The 20,953-nt window shown below is 42.7% G+C and overlaps 1 protein-coding gene across 1 annotated transcript; it reads right to left on the reverse strand.

Annotated features, from left to right (window-relative positions):
* Nucleotides 1–12,043: 12,043 nt before the first annotated feature.
* Nucleotides 12,044–17,298, reverse strand: snai3 (snail family zinc finger 3). Its single transcript, XM_072671007.1, has 3 exons — nt 17,181–17,298; nt 13,164–13,796; nt 12,044–12,225 (listed from the first exon to the last, which is right to left on the reverse strand). The coding sequence occupies exons 1-3, from the start codon at nt 17,260–17,262 to the stop codon at nt 12,044–12,046; spliced, it is 897 nt and encodes a 298-aa protein (XP_072527108.1). The 5' UTR covers nt 17,263–17,298.
* Nucleotides 17,299–20,953: the final 3,655 nt, after the last annotated feature.

Here is a 20,953-nt window from a genome sequence, read left to right on the forward strand (position 1 = left end):
CCATATTAAGGATTTTCCTATATATGAAGACTAAGCTCCAAAAAAGATTGTCTGATTTGTATTAATTGTTTATATAACGGCACAGAAAAACAGCACATTTACAGATATACGAACCTTTATTCCATAGTTAAGGGGTGTGTGGGCCCTTTAAAGGAGCAGTATGTAGAAAACAGCATTGTGCAAGAATTGATTTTTTTATTTGCTCTTATGCTCCCCCTACTGATGGAAAATGTACTTTACTTTTATACCGCTGCAGCAAATCCAATGAGAAATGGGTAATCCCTGATTTCTGGACAAGCTGAAGAGCTGCAGAAGCTTGATCTGAAGGTAGAGCAGCATGTGGGCTGAGGTGGTAGAGTAATACTACAGGGTTTTACACTAATATGACTCTATGGGTTCTGCAGTGTTACACAGCAGCAGTTCTGGAGAGAGGTTCTCCTCCTGCAGCGCCACCACCAAACCTCTATAGTACAGTAGCAGCAGCGTTCCGGCCCGGAGTGGGAATGACGGAGACGCCATTCTCTCCCTGTCAGTGCAGGAGCATCATTAAACTTTGTTTTTTGTTTTGTTTAAAGCAGAATTATGCAAGCTTGTTTGTTATTGTTGCTTCTAAGCTCCCCCTACAGGTAGGGAGTGTAATTAACTTTCACACTACAGGCATAAATACAACACACATCACGCTTTGACCACCCCCACTGGCATGTAAACGGTTAGGGATTGGATATATATATATATAATTGATTTACACAGCTCACACAATTTATGAGGGAAAGTTTGTATATATTATTGCTCCTAAGCTCCTCCTACAGGTGGGGAGTGTAATTCACTTTTACACTACAGGTATAAATACAAAACTCCTACACTACACTACAGCCACTACTGACTGTTCCAGTCAGTGGAACATCAGCATGATCCTGAAGCTGCTGATACATAATGCTGCTTTTAAGAAATACGATACCCTCAAAAAATTATTTTCACATATTTTTCCACTTCTCTCAGAAGAGGACGATGAGCCAAGGCATACTTGAAGTCTGAATTTCACTTAAATTTTTTACTTTCATTAATGTTGCTAACACTAGAGACCAATAGTCTCATACATTGTATCTCCAAGACGGCTACTTTCCAGGAGAAGGAAAAAACCTTCTTAACTTTCAATTGAAGTCAATGTAAAATTATTTCATTCTAAGTCATTTCTATTGGTCCATTCTTCATGCGATTCTGATATTATATAAAAACCAACTGCCAGATTCACATTATGGAGAAAATTGAAAAGCAGCATATATTTTTAGTTTTCATTGACAGTGTGACTTTTAATGAGCTTCGTCAATTTACTGCCTTTACTTTTTCTTTTGTGTTCTAAGCTTAGTTCTCTACAACTGAGGACCTGACTGATTGTTCATGGTTAATCAACACCTTGATTAGCGCAGTGCCATCGCTTCTCCTTGTCCTCGCTGACCCTCACACAGGCATGGTCTCGGCCTACGGCTCTCATAACTCCTCATTCCCTGACCTCTGCTCTAAGATTGTGGCCTGGAACCTGGGAAACCCTTTATGTGTGTGTGTGTGTGTGTGTGTTTGTGAGGTTGGGGAGGGATGCGTATTCATAGACCCACTATAGGCACTTCCACACAAGGGTGTGTGAGGGTGAAGTGTGTTAGCAGGACACAAACAGGAGCAAAAAAGGCGCCTAGAGCTGAGAGCAGCAGGTGTAGGAACTCCATCTATTCAGACGCTGAGGCCCTCCTGCCATAAGACAGGCCCAAATTCGCAGCTCATTAGCTAACGAGGTGAAACTGTAGAGGTTAGTTCCTACTGACTGGCGCTCCTTTTGATCTACTACGTGGACAAAAGTATTGGGACACCTGCTCATTCATTGTTTCGTCTGAAATCAAGGCTATTAAAAGAGTGTATCCAGCTTTTGTTGGAATAACTGTCTCTTCTGTCCAGGGAAGAAGACTTTCTACTAGATTTAAGAAGAAAATTGCTGTGAGGATTTGACTGTATTCATCGATAAGAGCGAGATTACCATCCCCAACCATCATTCCAGAGAACACAGCTCAATGCTGGGGGGCTTTATACCCCCTCTATAGCTCACGCCTGGCATTATTAGGCAGCATGGCGCCAATAGGGTCAGAGAGAGAGAGTCCTATTCTATTGGCAGTACGTACTTCTTCTCTACAGGGTCTAGACAAGATGTCTCAGCAAGGGTTGCAACTTAAAGTAGCTGCATGCATTCATTAGAAGGGGTGTCCACAAACATTTGGACATTTAGTGTACATGAATGAAATACAGGACTGCAGTGCTGATTATTGATTACGTTTACCAGTTTAATATGGTGTTAGTATGACAGCAGTGATATTTAGGGTGCTGTACTGTAGGCACTCTGTAAACACTTGTGTTGTTAATGTCAGAGCCATAATAAAGGTGCTGGAAATCTGAGCTCTGGCTCGGAGTAACGTTAGACGTGCCGAATGAGTTACCGATTCATTTCAGGGGGTTATTTCTTCAGTTTATTTTCCTTCCTGTGCCGATGACACTTAGTTTGGTGTTGAGTGACAGCAGGAGAGATTTACGGCCTAGCCGAGGCTTCAAGGGAAAGTGAGTGGAGTGTTTGACAAGCGGGGCAACACTACAGACGCCTGCTCTGGAGCGGTGCCGCTACTTGACCTCTGGGGTTAAAGGCCCTGAGGTGGAAAGCAAACCCAGGGAACAGGCCGTAGCTGAGGGAAAACAGGGCTTCAGCAGGGTGGAAAATAGGGTGGGTGGTGGTGGCTAACTGGAACAGGCTTCGAAATGTTAGCACGCTGCACCTGTTCGGAGGCCTTTTTCCACAACAAGTGGACAGATATAAGCAGTGCTGGCCCCCCTCCCAGCCCGGGCAGGGCAGGGCAGAGGGGCGCAGGGCGGAGGGGTTTGGGTAACAAGTGCAACACATTTCACAGTTCATTCGATGTGTGTCAGCGAGCCGCAGCCGCAGGAGCTCGATATTTATACATAGCCAACCCTCACTGTGGAAAATATTCCACCAGCTCCGGAGGCCGCGAGGCTGCCCGGAGGTCGTCCACCAAAATATCTCCCTTAGGTCAGATAGCATCCGCCGAGTGGGCTAAATATAGGCCAACGTTGCCTTTGCAGCGCTAAAAGTGGCAACTAGGATTGGAATAGTGTCCGGCAGCACAACAGAGATGATGTGTGCTTATTATAAACGGGTTGATTTGTATTTATATCCCAGAATTGGTCTCCCTGCTTATCCTCCCAACCTCACGCAAAGCTGTCCATTATTTTTTACGCCTCTGTTCCATTCTGAAGAGCATTGGTTGGTGTTAATGATGATGATGATGATGGTGGTGGTGTTGATTCATCATCATTCAGTTGTTGGCCTGCTGTGCTGGGAAGAATTCAACTCTGACCTATAAGCTAATCACAATATCTTAAACCTGCTGCCAAGAAAGAAGGCATCCCATGGTCACTATCAGCTGTCACTCAGTTTAGCCTGACTTCCCAAACATTTCCACCACCTCCATCCTGAGATTTCACAAGCCTTTCCACCAGATCCACAACCCATTTTCTCAACCTTTCCGACCCTATATCTGCTTCTGCACTTAATTTTTTTTATGCGTTAAAAAAAAAGCAAGCCATGACTGAACTTAAACCTAATAATGCCAGGCAGGTCCTCCTGTTGCTGCTCTGGGACCAACGAGGTGCCAATGTGTGAATGTTGCCTGAGCTGAAGCTCATAGTACATAGAGCGTTCATGGAAAACAGACGTAATCAGTGATAACACAATGATAACATCATACAGCGATACACTGTATGTCCAAATATTTGTGGACACCCCTTCTAATGAATGCATTCATTCATGCAAGAGCAGATCAACATCATGAACCTATTGGCTCCATGCTGCCAAATGCCAGGCGTGGGCTAGTAGAGGGGTGTAGTATAAAGCCCCCCAGCATTGAGCTGTGGAGCAGTGGAAGAACTGTGCTCTCTGGAATGATGGTGGTGGGGATGATGAGGTGGGATGGTGATGCAGCTCTTGTCTCTGAATGCATTTAAATTCTCTTTATCATTATCTAGGAGAAACAATGAATGAGCAGGTGTCCTCATACTTTTGTCCATGTAGTGTACAGTTGGGCTACAATGATACTGACCCCACAATAGGACACCACAGCAAGTGTGACAAGCAGTAACTGTCAAAAACTTGTGTAAACACCAAAGAAAGGGCCAGCAGCTGAGCAGGAACGGCCTGCGGGGGTGGAGATACTGGCAGGCAGACGGCAGGCCAGGCCCTGGGATTGTTCCCTGAAGAGGAGAAGGAGCAGGTGGTCTCTGCGGAATCAGAGAGAGATAACTCTCTTACTCGACACGCTGGAAACTCCACAGCTTAGTGCCAGCAGCAAGTGGAAGATATAAGCCCCCACTGATATCCCTGCTCTGCACTTGGCCAGAAATAGCCCCAGTGGCCCTATTTTTGACTCTGCTGGGGCAGTTTGAGGAGCAGGTCCATGCCTGCTTCAGCCTGGCTACATGGTATTTTTAGGCCCACTGGGCTCTTTTGTGGAGTCACAGTGGCTATAGATAGGAACCTGGCGCATCATCTGACGCAACCTTTTCCAAATGCCATGGCAGGAGCATCAAAAAAAGAGAAAGAAGTGCATCCAGTACTGCTTATTTATGGCCCAAGGGGTGTTCTGCTTTTGGGACATGTTTTTTTTTCAGTGGTTCTCCTGTAAGCTCTTGGTTCCACTTAATGCTTCTTTTTCTGGGACTGGTCTGGAGCTGGTGCAGTGTTGGTTGACCAGCATAGCAATGTTCAAGACCCATCTTTTGCTGGTTTATACTGGTCCGGTGCTATTGTGGTGCTGGTTGATTAGCTTAAAACACAACACATGCTGGTTTAATACTGGTGTGATGTTAGATGGACAGTTTTTGACCCATTACTTAAAAGAGTTTATTCCTATTGAGATCATCAACACAAATATAGTATTTATAAAGTGTACACACACATGATAGAGACAATCAAATGAGTGATATGGCTCAGACACCCAACACAACAACCCTATCAGGTAAATAAGGTAATTGTATACAGTAAAATACAGTAAAATTAGACTGTAAGTGGGTTGGACTCACCACATTACTCCAAATCTCAAGGCAAAGCAAAGCAGAGTTCTTGCTGCCTTCCCTTAGTGGTCAATCTCTCAGCCACTATCAGAACTACGTGTGTAAGACATGAGGTTAGTGCTCACACAAGCCCAAAATATAACATTTAAATAAGGTTTGTAAGGTTTGTATATACACAAAGTACAATCAGCCAGCCATTGTGCCCCTACAGTACCATCCCCACTGTCCCAGGTGGCGCTGCTCATCATTGCAGGTCTGGCCTGGTGCTATTAGACAACAAAGTTAACCACTTCTGTGGTAAAATAAATCAATTAAGTATAAATGAACAGCTCAGATCCAGCACAGAGGAATGTGGTGGGTTTAAATTCAGTGTCAGAAAGGTGAAGGATGGGCCGGGCGGCTCCAGTCAGGATCCACTCAGGAATCTGTCTGTCTGGTGCCTCCAGTGTTACGGCTCTTGTAAATCCCAGGGAGCCTAGCAGACGGAGCCTGACCCTTGACCCCAAAGCTGCCCTCTAATGCAACACACTTCCCTATGACAAGAATTGAACTGTTTTTTTTTTTTTACCATCTAACTCAATTAAAGGAGCTGAAACTGTACTATAGTGACAGTATGGTACTGTATCTCGATCTAACTCAATTAAAGAGCTGAAACTGTACTATAGTGAAAGTATGGTACTGTATCTCGATCTAACTCAATTAAAGAGCTGAAACTGTACTATAGTGACAGTATGGTACTGTATCTCGATCTAACTCAATTAAAGAGCTGAAACTGTACTATAGTGACAGTATGGTACTGTATCTCGATCTAACTCAATTAAAGAGCTGAAACTGTACTATAGTGAAAGTATGGTACTGTATCTCGATCTAACTCAATTAAAGAGCTGAAACTGTACTATAGTGAAAGTATGGTACTGTATCTCGATCTAACTCAATTAAAGAGCTGAAACTGTACTATAGTGAAAGTATGGTACTGTATCCCGATCTAACTCAATTAAAGAGCTGAAACTGTACCATAGTGAAAGTATGGTACTGTATCCCAATCTAACTCAATTAAAGAGCTGAAACTGTACCATAGTGAAAGTATGGTACTGTATCTCAATCTAACTCAATTAAAGAGCTGAAACTGTACCATAGTGAAAGTATGGTACTGTACCCCGATCTAACTCAATTAAAGAGCTGAAACTGTACCATAGTGAAAGTATGGTACTGTATCCCGATCTAACTCAATTAAAGAGCTGAAACTGTACTATAGTGAAAGTATGGTACTGTATCCCGATCTAACTCAATTAAAGAGCTGAAACTGTACCATAGTGAAAGTATGGTACTGTATCCCGATCTAACTCAATTAATGAGCTGAGACTGTACTATAGTGAAAGTATGGTACTGTATCTCGATCTAACTCAATTAAAGAGCTGAAACTGTACTATAGTGAAAGTATGGTACTGTATCTCAATCTAACTCAATTAAAAGAGCTGAAACTGTACTATAATGAAAGTATGGTGCTGTATCTCAATCTAACTCAATTAAAGAGCTGAAACTGTACTATAGTGAAAGTATGGTACTATATCCCAATCTAACTCAATTAAAGAGCTGAAACTGTACTATAGTGAAAGTATGGTACTGTACTCCAATCTAACTCAATTAAAGAGCTGAAACTGTACTATAGTGACAGTATGGTACTGTATCCCAATCTAACTCAATTAAAGAGCTGAAACTGTACTATAGTGAAAGTATGGTACTGTATCTCGATCTAACTCAATTAAAGAGCTGAAACTTGGATTCTAGCTATTAGTCAAGTAACTGTCCCAAGACAGGTGGCTCGCATGGCCTAACTGAGTGTGACTCTGAACTCTGTCTGTTTGACTGGCATCCCGAGACAGAGAGAGAGAGAGCGTCCCGTTGTCCACTCTGGCACCGCTCCTCTGTCTGTGTCCACTAAATCAGGCGGCTCAGTGGCTCCAACCTTCATGTGTTTCCAGGAGCAGCAGCATGCCAGCCATGGCTCGGATTCTTTAGGAGAAAAGTGGCATTTCTTTCAGTAGTGAGTGGCCTGGTGCTGGGGGGTGGGTCGGGGGGCGACCCCCACAGTTCTCTATCTGTCTGTCTGTCTCTCTCTCTCTCACTTGTGCCGAGCATGCTGAGCAATTGGAAACAGGTGACCCTCATACTACACCCCCTCCCAGCCCGGACTGAGCCCTCTACTGGCACGGCGCCACCTCGTCGCGCAGCTGGCCTATGTCCACCTGCCAATAAACAGATATATATACAAGGAATTTTCCATGCACTATTACAAATGGGAAACATTGTGGGTTTTATTTAGACTCGTAAAATTCTCCCTCCACTCACAGCTGCTCTCCAAATAGACATATTAATTAGCCAAAGAAAAAGGAGAGCTGTGAAGCAGGATCCTCGCTAATGACAAGTGGGGTCACATGGCAGCTCTCGGCCTTCTGTCCATTGTGCTCTCCTTTCCGTACTAAGAAGGTCTACGGTCAGTGCCTAAATTAAGGAATCTTACGTATGCACGACCCGATCCAATATAGAATGGAGAGAGGGGCTTTGCCGCGCATGGGGATCCGCATCCACTGAACTGAATCCCCAAAGGGGCACCATGATAAAAAGAAACAGATCAAGAGGCTCTAAAACAAAAGTGTATTTCCAGCAGCAGTGGAAACTCTCTCAACATACCACAGTGTGAGCATGAGTGGATTTATTCTGGTGGGCCCCGAGGTCTAACACACCCCAACTCTCATTGGGAGTTTGTTGTGAAGCGATTAAGTGAGTTACAACAGGGAAAATCTGACAAATGTGAAGAGCATGGCATCCATAGAGCTGGAATTAGAAGTACCCAAGTCCTGCACTCCAGTACAAGTTCACTTCCCATGGTAAAATATTACTTAAAAAGTAGAAGGTGCTTAGGTGAGAGTGCCAGGCTTTTGATAACAAGGTTGTGGGTTCGATTCCCGGGCTTGGCAAGCTGCCACTGTTGGGCCCTTGAGCAAGGCCCTTTACCCTCTCTGCTCCCTGGGCACTGGAGTTGGCTGCCCACCGCTCTGGGTGTGTGTACTCACTGCCCCTAGTGCACTAGTGTGTGTGTGTTCACTACCACAGATGGGTTAAATGCAGAGTACACATTTCGCTGTACAGTGACAAATATGTGCACCTTTACCTTTTAATTACTTAAGTTAAAGGCTAGGTGGGTTTATTTGTATAGCATCTCTCATACATAAACTGAAAAGTACAAGAAAAGATCATTAAAACAATAAAAAAGCATTAAAAATAATAAATTACACACTGGACAGCCCTTTACTTCAAAGTAAGTCCAGCTTCTAATGCTAGCATAATTTTAAAGCTTAGGATAACGTTCTCAACCTTCAGCACCCTAAGTGAGGAATTACCCGTCATTCCCATCTCCCAAAATGTGAAAAATCAAGAGTTTCTGCAATAATTATCAATCCTTCCCAGCATAGCTTCACCTTTACTGCCTAAAATCTTACTTTCAGGTAATACCAGCCTCCAAGCTGTTAATCAACCCTTGGGATACCCATGCTAGCATCATTTTTAATCTTAGAATAACGTCCTCAATTTCCCTGAGTGAGGAAGAGCAAAGGCATTACTACTTTTACCCTTAGGAAAGCTGACATGACTGTCATCATTTTAAACCTCCAGGAGTTGATTAAGCTTAGGATAACATGTCCTCAATCTCCAGCACCCTAAGTGAGGAAGGGCAATTGAGCTACTGCCTGAGCAACTGACAAACAGTTACCGCTTTAACGTCATTCCCAGCACCCAAAATATGAAAAATCAAGAGTTCCCGCATTAAATATCAACCCTTCCCAGCATTCTAACATTAAACGTACGTTAAACAGCAGCCATAGCTTCACCTTTACTGCCTAAAATCTCACTTTCAGGTAATACCAGCCTCCAAGCTGTTGATCCATCCTTGGGATACCCATGCTAGCATCATTTTTAATCTTAGAATAACGTCCTCAATTTCCCTGAGTGAGGAAGAGCAAAGGCATTACTACTTTTACCCTTAGGAAAGCTGACATGACTGTCATCATTTTAAACCTCCAGGAGTTGATTAAGCTTAGGATAACATGTCCTCGATCTCCAGCACCCTAAGTGAGGAAGGGCAATTGAGCCACTGCTTTTACTGGTTGGAAAAGCAGCCGCGTTACCGCAGTTACCGCTTTATCATCATTCCCAGCACCCAAAATGTGAAAAATCAAGAGTTCCCGCATTAAAAGCAGTCCTTCCCAGCATTCTAACATTAAACGTACGTTAAACAGCAGCCATAGCTTCACCTTTACTGCCTAAAATCTTACTTTCAGGTAATACCAGCCTCCAAGCTGTTATTCAATTCTTGCTAGCATCATTCAACTCACAACATCCAGCACACTAAGTGAAGAAGAGCAATGGAGTTACTAGTTTTACCCGTTGGAAAGTTACTACATTAAATATCAATCCTTCCCAGCATTCTAACGTTAAACAGCAGCCATAGCTTCACCTATACTGCCTAAAATCTTATTTTCCGGTAATACCAACCTCCAAGCTGTTGATCAATTCGTGGGATACCCATGCTAGTATAACAGTGTAGCATGCTGGCATAAAGTTTAGGATAACACGCCTCAATCTCCAGCAGTTACCGTCATTCCCAGCACTCAAAATGTGAAAAATCAGGAGTTCCCGCATTAAGGGCAGTCCTTCCCAGCACCCGAAGTGTGGGAGATCAAAGGTTAGGGAACAGTTAGGTTATCCTTAGTATGTCCATGCTAGCTAACTTCCATGTAAGCAAAACTTTCCAAGGACTTCCAAGGATGAAGATTAGGATAACATTTAGATTATTTATGAATCATATCAAAGTTATTATCAGAGTTATTCTAGATACGAGAGTTACTATTAAATATGCCTAAAATTGCCATTTTACAACCCTGTTACGTTGTTATTTTGAATGGTTTTCTTTTTACAGAGGCTTGTGGGGAAAGAAATTATAGTCTCGGGACTGAATGACTGGTCTACAACACAGGCGGCCGCTTACAGAACCGACATATTATAGCACAGTTAGTCAAGACACGGTAATAGAGATTGTTGCTGGTTAGCTTTTAGCCTTGCCCCCCTTTACTTAGTTTGACTTTCTTAAATTTTAACAGTTAAAAAACTAAAGCTAAAGTTAAAGACATTAGCCGAACGTTTTGCTCAAGTTTGGTTCAGCTGAGGTTGAGACGGTTTGGGAGCGGATAATGAAGTGCTAGCATTGGCTAGCGTTAGCTTTTACGCCTAACATGGCTTCTGTTTGTAAAGCCTTATCAGCAGTTCACTTGTCTTGAGTTGTTGTGCTGACTTGATGTTTTCTGTGTTAGCATTGTTGACTTGCTAGTTTAAACTAGCTGTTTATTGTTCATTAGCATCACCTTTTTTATCTTTTGTTTTGACCAAGGTGGTTGACCAGTATGACCAGTGTGATCGAGCTGATTGACCACCATGATGAGTGTGACCAAGGATGTTGACCAGTATGACTAGCATGACCTGCATGACCAGAGTGGTCGACCAGTATGACCACTGTGACCAAGCTGGTCAATCAGTATGATCAAGCTTTCTGACCAGCATAACCAAAGTTGTTGACCAATATGACCAACATGACCAAGCTGTTTGACCAGTATGACGAGTGTGACCTAGGTTTTTGATCAGTATGACTAGCATGACCAGCAAGACCAGGGTGGTTGACCAATATGACCGACATGACCAAGCTAGTCAACCAGTTTGATCAAGCTTTTTGACCAACATGATGAGTATGACCTAGGTTTTTGACCAGTATGACCAGCATGATCAGGGTGGTTGACCAGTATGACCAGCATGACCAGGGTGGCCGACCAGTATGACCAAGATGACCAAGCTGTTCAACCAGTATGATCAAGCTTATTTACCAGTATGATTAAGCTGTTCGACCAGTATGATCAAGCCGTTCGACCAGCATGACCAAGGTTGTTGACCAGTATGACCTGCATGATCAAGCTGTTCGACCAGTATCATCAAGCCGTTCGACCAGCATGACCAAGGTTGTTGACCAGTATGACCTGCATGATCAAGCTGGTTGACCAGTATGATCAAGCTGATTGACCAACATGATGAGTGTGACCTAGGTTTTTGACCAGTATGACCAGCATGACCAGGGTGGTTGACCAGTATGACCAGCTTGACCAAGCTACTCAACCAGTATGACCAAGCTGGTTGATCAGTATGATCAAGCTGATTGACCAACATGATGAGTGTGACCTAGGTTTTTGACCAGAATGACTAGCTTGATTGCATTGGTCCACTGTGATGGGCAAGAGCTAAGCTGGTCAACAAGCTTAACCATCTGGTTTACCAGCATAGGTTATGTTTTCTCCTGGATGACCAGCTTTTCAAGCACCTTGACCATCAAAGACCAACTAAGGTCATCTGGAAGCAGCTTCCAGAAGCAGCTGGATTCGAGCTGGATTCTCCAGAAGGGTAATAGAGTCTTTGTGAGGGCTATGATTGGAAAATACTCCAGAATTCCTCCAGACAGATGTACAAAACTAGCGTCTTTATTGTTCCCATTTAAAAAAGTCACTCATTCAAAATCTTAACCTGAAGATTCAGTACAGGTGCTGTTTACACATCATCACAAACAACGAAAACATTGAACTTCAAGTACAGTTTTGCAGCATGCAACACTTCCAGAGCATCACTCGGTCACTCAGCATCAGTCTGTAATCAGCCCACCCAGTTTAAACCTCAGCAGTGCTTCTAACAGTGCAGCTGGACATGATGTGTGGACGTCCCGTATCTCACACACTCCGTGCTCCTTCCCAGGCTCCTCCAGCCTCCTCCCATGGGCCTGCTTGTTGAGGAGTCTCTGAGAGAAGCCGTGGCTTTCGGTCAAGAGAGAGCGTTAGGACATCGGGCAGCAGCCGGCCTCCTCATGCTTGGACAGGAGGGAGATCCTGGAGAACGTCTTGGAGCAGCTTCTGCACTGGTACTTTTTAATGTCCGAGTGTGTCTGCAGGTGCGCTCGCAGGTTGGAGCGGTCGGCGAACGCTCGGCTGCAGTGAGGGCAGGAGAACGGCTTCTCACCTGAGAAGATCAATAACAGGTAGGTTGAGGGGTGTGCCGATAGGCCGACAAGCGGCTCCTCTTAAATGGTTCTGTCTGTGACGATATATATAGGTTTCAGATATATGACATAGACCATATGTCCAAATGTTTGTGGACACCCCTATAAATGAATGCATTCGGCTTCAAGCTTTAAGCTGCACTCATTGATAGTTCTACTCCTGTAAAAAAAAGTGTTGCCAATAGATTAGGACTCTCTGGAGCAGATAAACATCATGAACCTATTGGCACCATGCTGCCTAATGATGCCAGGCGTGGGCTAGGGGTTGTATAAAGCCCCCCAGAAGCACTGATCTGTGGAGCAGTGGAAGAACTGTGCTCTCTGGAATGATGGATGCTGCTGAAGTGGGGTGGTGCTCCTCCAAAATCTAATAGAAAGCCTTCTTCTCTGGACAGTAGAGACAGTTACTCCAACAAAAGCAGGATCAGCCCCTTTTTTTTTTTAAACGATTTTGGAAGAAATAGTGCATAAGCAGGTGTCCCAATACTTTTGTCTATATGCTGTATATTAGATCATTCTTAAATGCACAGTAATAAAGATGTCTGTTGACATCTCAGAGAAAAATTTCCTGTATATTGAATAATTACGTCTGCCACTGCTGGTAGACCCGTATGACCGTATGCTTCTATACACCTGCACACTATGATCTTAGGCCACGCCCAAGTGCTGACAATTCCTTCTTTTAGCCAATCATTAGCTGTATTTGCTTTGAGACCCATTTTACCACCTCTTCTCAATCTACGAATCCCGTCACACACCCCACAGGCACTTATAGCCTCATCATCCTCACGCAGCGCCATCTGCAGGAGCCTGCAGTTACTACAGCCCTTGCTTAAACAATGACCGTCATATTGTAAATGCCGTGAGCAGTTTCTGCTTATGTCTGCATGTACAGTACCTGTATGTGTACGTATGTGTCCCTGAAGAAGCCAGGGCCTGGAGAAGGCCTTCCCACACAGCTTACACACACAAGGCAGCGTGTGTGTGCGGATGTGCATCTTCAGAGCCCCCAGGCTGACATACTCCTTGTCGCAGTACTTGCAGCTGAAGTATTTCTGACACTGCCACTCGCACTGAAGCTGCCGGTGCTTGGCCAGGCCTGAGAAGGTGAAGTAGGCTTTGTGGCAGTCAAAACACTCGAAGCGCTCCTGGCTGCTGCCCGTGGAGGCAAGTCCTAGCAGGGACACGGTGACACTTGGGACGCCGCCGTCCTCCACGTGCCTCGCGCTGGGGTTGTGCTCAATCGGCTGCGGCCCTGCGGCCTCCAGCAGGGTCAGGCCGGGCTGCGGGTTTCTGAAGGGGCCGTGACTCGCCGGGAGGGGGTAAGTGTGGCCCGGAGCTGGGCCGTCCCCAGGCAGGCTGGCGTCCTGAGGAGGCTGTGGGTGAATCACAGGGTGAACTGAGTTCAGCTGCAGTGTGGAGCTCAAGGTTGAGTTCAGGGGAATGGAGCCAGGCTGTAGCCTTTCATTCGGGTGCAGGGAGTTGGGTTTGGGGCAGGGCGACGGCCTGTGGGTCATCTGAGCTGGTGCATCTGTGAAGAACATGAGCGGAAAGGATTCTGAATCAGGAAGGTGTTGATATTTAACAAAATATGATGTTTCAGATAAGGATGCACTGATTTTTTACGTATCTGAGGATGGCGCTACAAAAATATTCATTAAATGGGGAACAATTGACTTCTAAAATAAAGAAAGATGACGTTAATTTCTGTAGAATTATAAATGTAGTAAAAATAATTAATTAATTAATGTGCCAATCATGTTTATGACAGTCATTAATAATAGTTATTCAGTTATTTTTATCCAGAGCGACTTACAAGGCTACTCATATTACAGAGGTGGGCCAGTGTATGTTAGGAGTCTTGCCCAAGGACTCCTATTGGTGTAGTGCAGCATAGTCACCCAGACCGGGAATCGAACCCTGGTCTCCCACATTGTGTGGTAGCTTTAAACCTTAAAATGCTTGTTTGTGGCCCCAACGTTCAATTTCTTAGCCACAAATGATTGGTTTACAGTCGTTATTGAATGATTGGTAGTTCAGAGATTTTAGTGCAGTAGCCCAGCATCATCTCAAATCAATAAATACATAAAGTGGCTTGAATTATCAGTGTAAATATCTAAACATCTGATGCTAATCATACTTAAGAAGTCAAATTGCATATTTGATTTGATTAATTTCTCACTAATTTATAGTACTTATTGAATAATTAGTGGTTACTGAATAATGCAGTAGCCCAGCGGTGGGCATTGGTGGGTCAGAGGTTAGAGCTCCGGGTTATTGATGACAGGGTTGTGGGTTTGATACCTGGGCTCAGCAAGCTGCTACTGTTGAGCCCTTGAGCAAGACTCTTCACCCTCTTTGGAGTTGGCTGCCTACCACTGTGTGTGTGTGTGTGTGCTCACTGCCCCTAGTTCACTAGTGTGTGTGGGTTCACTACCACAGATGGGTAAAATGCAGAGGGCACTTCAGCGTCACCTAAATCAATGAATGCATAATCAAATAGTGGCTTGAACTATCAGTGTAAATCTATAAACGTCTGATACCAATCATTTGTGTGGGCCTGTATGTGCACTTCAGTTTCTTACTCTCAAATGACAGTTTACATATTATTACTCAGTCATCAATAGTACTTATTAAATAATTGGTAGTTCCAGAATACATTAATTCAGATATTTTAGTGCAGTAGCCAAATACATCATCAAATATGGGCTTGAAATAACAGTCCAAACATCTAAACGTCTGATGTTCATCATTTTTAACCCTAAAGCCACAAAGTCATAAAGTATACATACTTAAGTACCTTGCACTCAAATTAAAATGTCATATTAATTACTCAGTAATTTATAATACGAATTGAATAATTAGTAGTTACTGAATAAATAAAATGCAGATACTTAAGTGCAGCAGCCAATAAAAAACAACATAATCAAAATGGCTAAACATCTCAATGTCTGACGTCAATCATTTTTCAACCTAAAGGCTTCCTTGTTCTCAAACAACATGATATATATTAGTTTCTGAGAAATGTACAGCACTCAGAATGAAATGAGTAGGTATAATTTGTAGGGTTATGCAGATATCTTCCAATATTAGCATTATCCTGTTATTCTCAAACATCCTATGCAGTCAGACCACCGCCACAAAAAAGAAATTAATAACTGAGTATTTATAGAGTTATGGATACACCTAAATAAAAAATTTAAAAAAATCATTAAAATCACACACTTTTAGCACAAGAGGGTTCCAAATAGTACCAAAGTGTTATAGAACTATATATGGAACTATACAGAACCATTACTTCTTAGTTCTCTTTAAAGAACCATATAAAACCATGCATTTTTAGAACCATTTGACCACACAGCACAACTACTTTTTGAGTGATTGTGGTTATATATATACATATATCAAAAGTAATGATTATATATAGTTCTATATAACAATTTGGTGCTAAAAGTGTATGATTGTATTATTATTTTATTATTTTAAGTTATTTAGATGTATCCATAGCTATAGAAATAATATATATATATATATATATATATATATATATATATATATATATATATATATATATATAATTATAATTGCTGTATATAATATAGCACAAAAGGGTTCCAAATAATACCAAAGAGTTATAGAACTATATATAGATCTATACAGAACCATTACTTCTTAATTCTCTTTAAAGAACCATATACAACCATGCATTTTCCAACATACACTTTGATTCACAGTGTAGAATCGTTTGACCACACAGCACAAAGGCCTTTTGAGTGATTGTGGTTAAGTATATATATATATATATATATATATATATATAAAGTAACGATTCTATATAGTTCTATATAACAATTTAGTGCTAAAAGTGTGTGCTTTAATTAATGTATTTATTTAAAGTTATTTAGATGTATCCATAGCTATAGAAATATATATATATACAGCATTTACTTAAGATACCTTTTAAGAACACTTTCTTAAGAATTCTCACATGGTAGTAATGAGTGTATATATATATATATATATATATATATATATATATATATATATATATAATTTATATTAACTGAACCCACTGACTCACTCAATTCAAAGTGAACATCACAAAATATCAGCCAGGGCTTAACAAACCCAGCACCACGGGACGTGAGGCATGTTAAAGGAATCTTTCAAACCTGTGGAATCAATGGATCGGGATCTGGAGAGCAGGTTTTGTTGTGAGACTTAAAGGAGTTTCAGTATTTCCATTGACAGTGATGGATAAAACCCAAGAGAACCCCCCTTCTACACAAACACACACACACACACACACACACACACACACACACACACACACACACTGATTCTTCTTAATTCCAGATCAGTTCATTCAGTTTCTTGTATCTGAATAGCGAGCATGTCCTTTTCTCAGAGGAGGTTAAGGGGCTCGTTTGCTTAGGAGAAAGTATGTGAACAAAACGACAGATTTCAGGCGGATTGTGCGGTGAAAGGAGCCTCGGAGAGGGGCACTACTGCCCCCTTCACACGCTTAATAGGGCCCTTGAGAGGGCCGGAGCGAGCTTTCACAAAAAGCTTATGCTTTGGGAGAGTTTGTGCACCTGCTTAGCTAAAGCAGCCTTCACGGTTTGCTCTGCCTTGTCTGATTACTGAGCTATCTCCATATCTCCAGCGTTGGAGGAGCATCAGGCATCAGCAGGGCATCATAAGCAGTGCTGGATGAAGCTTGCATGGAGCCTTGTTTAAAGAAACAGGCCTCAGAGTGAAGCTTTCAAAACGAGCCCTTGTCTCAAGCTGACCTCTGCCAGACCGTAGCTTAGTCTACGCTACCCTTAAAGTGAAGCCACAGCCCAAACAATGCACAGATGGCAGATGATTATTTGGGTTCTCTAGGACGTTTGACAGTCTGGAAGTAACTCACCTTGTTTCTTTCCAGAGTCCAGAATGCTGTAGTTGGGTTTCTTGTGACTGAGGTGTTTTTTCACCAAGAAAGAGCGTGGCATCTTAGAGGAAAGGTGGGCTTCTCAAGAGTTCACAGAGGGTCCCTCAGTCTCGCTCTGCCCCGCAGCCTCCAGACTGAGCTTGCTCATGTGCAGATCTGGCTGGTGTAATAAATAGCAGATGCTTGAAAGCTGCTGGAGAGGGAGTCAGGTGCAGGGGGGGGGGGTTGTTTAGGGGAGGAGGGGTGGAGGAAGATAAGCATTAAAATCCCATTCAACCAATCAGAGTGAAGGAACCATTGGAAGGGGGTGTGGTCGTGTGCCTGGCTGCATACCCCAACACAACAGGTGTATGCATGTGATCAAAATACCGGCGTTGTGCAGCATGTGTGGTATTTTCAGCCAGGCTGATCAGTTTTTTTCAGTTCAGATTGTATTTTTTTTTAATAATAATTCAAATAAAATAATAATAATAATAATAATTAATAAATATAAAATGAATCTGTATGAAGATTGAATGAGCAGGTTAGGAACGGTACACTTTTACCAAAATGCATTTTATACGGACTGGAAATGAGTTCTTTTACTTGTAACAATAGTTCTGCCAACACTACATGTCCAAATGTTTGTGGACACCCCTTCTAATGAATGCATTCAGCTACTTTTAGCTCCACCAGTTGCTGGCACACACGGCTTATAGACATTAGTCCTTGTAGAGAAGAAGTACTGCCAATAGAATAGGACTCTCTAGAGCAGATCAACATCGTGAACCTATTGGCACCATGCTGCCTAATGCCAGGTGTGGGCTATAGAGGAGGAGCTGTATTCTCCGGAAAGATGGATGGTGGAGCTTCATCCAGTACTTTTGGGATGAGTTGTGGATTAGGGGATGATGAGATGGGGTGGTGATCATCTTGTCACTCAAATAAGGTTATCATGGCTTCAGGATCATGGAAACACAGGATGAGGGACAGTGGTTCAGTGGACTAAGGTGCTGCCACTGCTGTGAATCCCAGGTCATGCTGCCTGCCATCAGCAGCCAGAGTCCAAGAGAGCACAATTGGCTTTGCTCTCTCTGGGTGGTTAGATGGCTCTCGCTCTCTCTCTCTCCCCACATCACTTCAGTGTGGTGCTGGCAGGTTGGCTGGGCGTCTGCTGGCCGATGCATCAGAGCTGGAGACCCGGCGCTTTTCTATAAAGCGTGGTGGTTGAAAAAGGCGGTGGCTGGTTGCGCATGTGTCGGAGTAGGGATTTGTTCGTTCTCACCCTCCACTAGTACTATTGGGTAATTGACTACCGAAAATTGGGGCAGAAAATTGTGTAAAAAAATTATTTAGAAATTTGTAATCAACATTTTTTACAATATAAAACCAATAAAACAGCCAAATTCACAACAATGGCTACTTATTAAGTTTATAACGTTTATAAAGTTTTTAAATTGGAACTTATTAGAAGCTGTACAATCTGAAATATACTAAATAAAGAGATCTTAGACGTGTGTGATGACAAACAAATCATTCAATGTTTCTAAAATGACTGAAAAAGGTTACAAATTGCCTCAAGTGTTGAAATCTCAGGTTTTTACAGATTTTTTTTACAGACTTTTATAGAACTTGATAGAAATTCCCATAAATAGATCATCTTTTGGCTCTTTGACATGTCAAATGCAACATCAAAGATTGCCATTGTCTAGTTTAGATTATTTAAAAAGTGATTCCAAACTTTTGAACAGTAGTGTAATGATTATTGCAAGTTTTAAACCAAAGAATTATCTTGCCACTTTATTTACTGTTTATCTATTATTATATGGACAAAAGTATTGGGACACCTGCTCATTTATTGTTTCTTCTGAAGTCAAGGGTATTAAAAAGAGTTCTGCTGCTGTAGCATGGAGTAACTGTCTCTACTGTCCAGGAAAGAAGGCTTTCTACTAGATTGCTGTGAGGATTTGATTGCAGTGAGAGACAAGAGTATTAGTTAGGTCATAATGTTGGATGCTCATGACCACCCCACCTCAACTTCCAACTCATTCATCTAAAAGAAAAGTACTGGATGGAGCGCCACCATCCATCATTCCAGAGAACACAGTTCTTCCACTGCTCCACAGATCAATGCTGGGGGGATTTATACTGCTTCAGAGAGTCCTATTCTTTTGGCAGTACTTCTCTACAGGGTCTAGACCAGCTGTATCTGTGTATGCTTTGGCTGGATGAATGGATGGATGGATGGATAGATGGATGTATGGAGGGTTAGATGGATAGATGGATGGGTGGATGGATGGATGTATAGATGGATGGATAGGTGGATGGATGGATGAATGGATGCAGTAAGCATCATGAGAAGACGAGCCTGACTCTGGAGGTCTGTAAACAGTCCTGTTCTGCTCTACTGTTAATCCTGTTGCAGATCCACGACTACAGTCCTGCTCTCCGCATGTGAACCAATTAAAATGCTGTCCTGCGTTTGCCAAGACCTGGGATCTAAACAGTGTTTTGGCTCCACCTAGTGAGACAAAAGGTGCCTACACTCTCTGCTACATGTATACTTCAGGTCAGTGGTTAGTTCTCAGTCTCAGTCATTCCAGTGAAATGTCAAGTATTGCTCCATTTAAAAGTTCACATCTAGCCAAGTACAGTCCGAAGGCCCGCATGTGTTCTTGTTATCGAGGCCCATGTTATCGAGGATGCATCAGGACGTGACTTGTGTGGACTTGGTACAGCCAAATATCCCAGAATTCCTTAGGCACCACATTGCTGTTCCAATTGTAAAATGACTGTACAGGTGTCAAGTAACAAAGTACAAATACTTCATTATCTTACTACAGTAGAAATGTAGGTTCTTTAAACTTTACTAGAGTAATTCTTTATTTTTCAGACTTTTTACTTCTACTTCTTAGTAGTGCACTATAGACCCCTGTGGCGCGGCCTAAGCTTTCGGCCTTTGTTTTCCTTCCATTACTTTTACTTTTCTACTTGAAGTCGTTCTGAAACCAGTACTTTTACACTTTTACTGGAGTGAAAAGCTTCAAGCTTCAACGTCTATAGAAGTCTTTAAATCCTAGTATCTCCACTCACTTCTACCTGAGGAATGAATGTCAATACTTTTCACACATTTGGTACAGCGTCCTCACGTCCTCGGCTGCCAAGTCAGTCCTACCAAGTACAGCAGTCTAAACATGGCGTACTTTGAATGCCCTGGTTCCTGGAGGCCCTGCAGATTTATTGCTTTCCCTTTTCCCAGCACACCTGATTCACCTAACCAGATGTGGTTTGCCGTGGCTTGCCCAAAGAATTATGCAATCAACCCCTCCGGAAATGTTGTAAGAGGATAACGTACATTTAAGGAAATAGCCTGTTTCCGTTATACTTGGGAATGTTATTCATTACAATATGCAAAACAGAACCAAATAATACAGATTATTATTGCAGATTCTTTAAGTCCTGTAAGTTGTGAGGTCGGACCCCCATGTGCATGAGCTAGTCTTGGGCGCCTATGGCCCTGTCACCAGTTCACCCGTTGTCCTTCCTTGGAGCACTCTTTTGGTAGGTACTGACCACTGCATACCGGAAACCCCCCACAAGACCTGCCTGTTGTTTTGGAGATGTTCTGGCCCAGTCATTTATCTAGAACATCACAGTTCGATTCTTGCCAAAGTGTCTCTCAAGTGATTCTTATGCTTGTCCATTTCTCCTGCTTCAGCACCTTCATCACCTTCAAGAACTGGACTGTTCACTTACTGCCTAATATGTAGATT

This window comes from Salminus brasiliensis, chromosome 25 (genome assembly GCF_030463535.1).
Source record: "Salminus brasiliensis chromosome 25, fSalBra1.hap2, whole genome shotgun sequence".
Classification (NCBI taxonomy): Eukaryota; Metazoa; Chordata; class Actinopteri; order Characiformes; family Bryconidae; genus Salminus; species Salminus brasiliensis.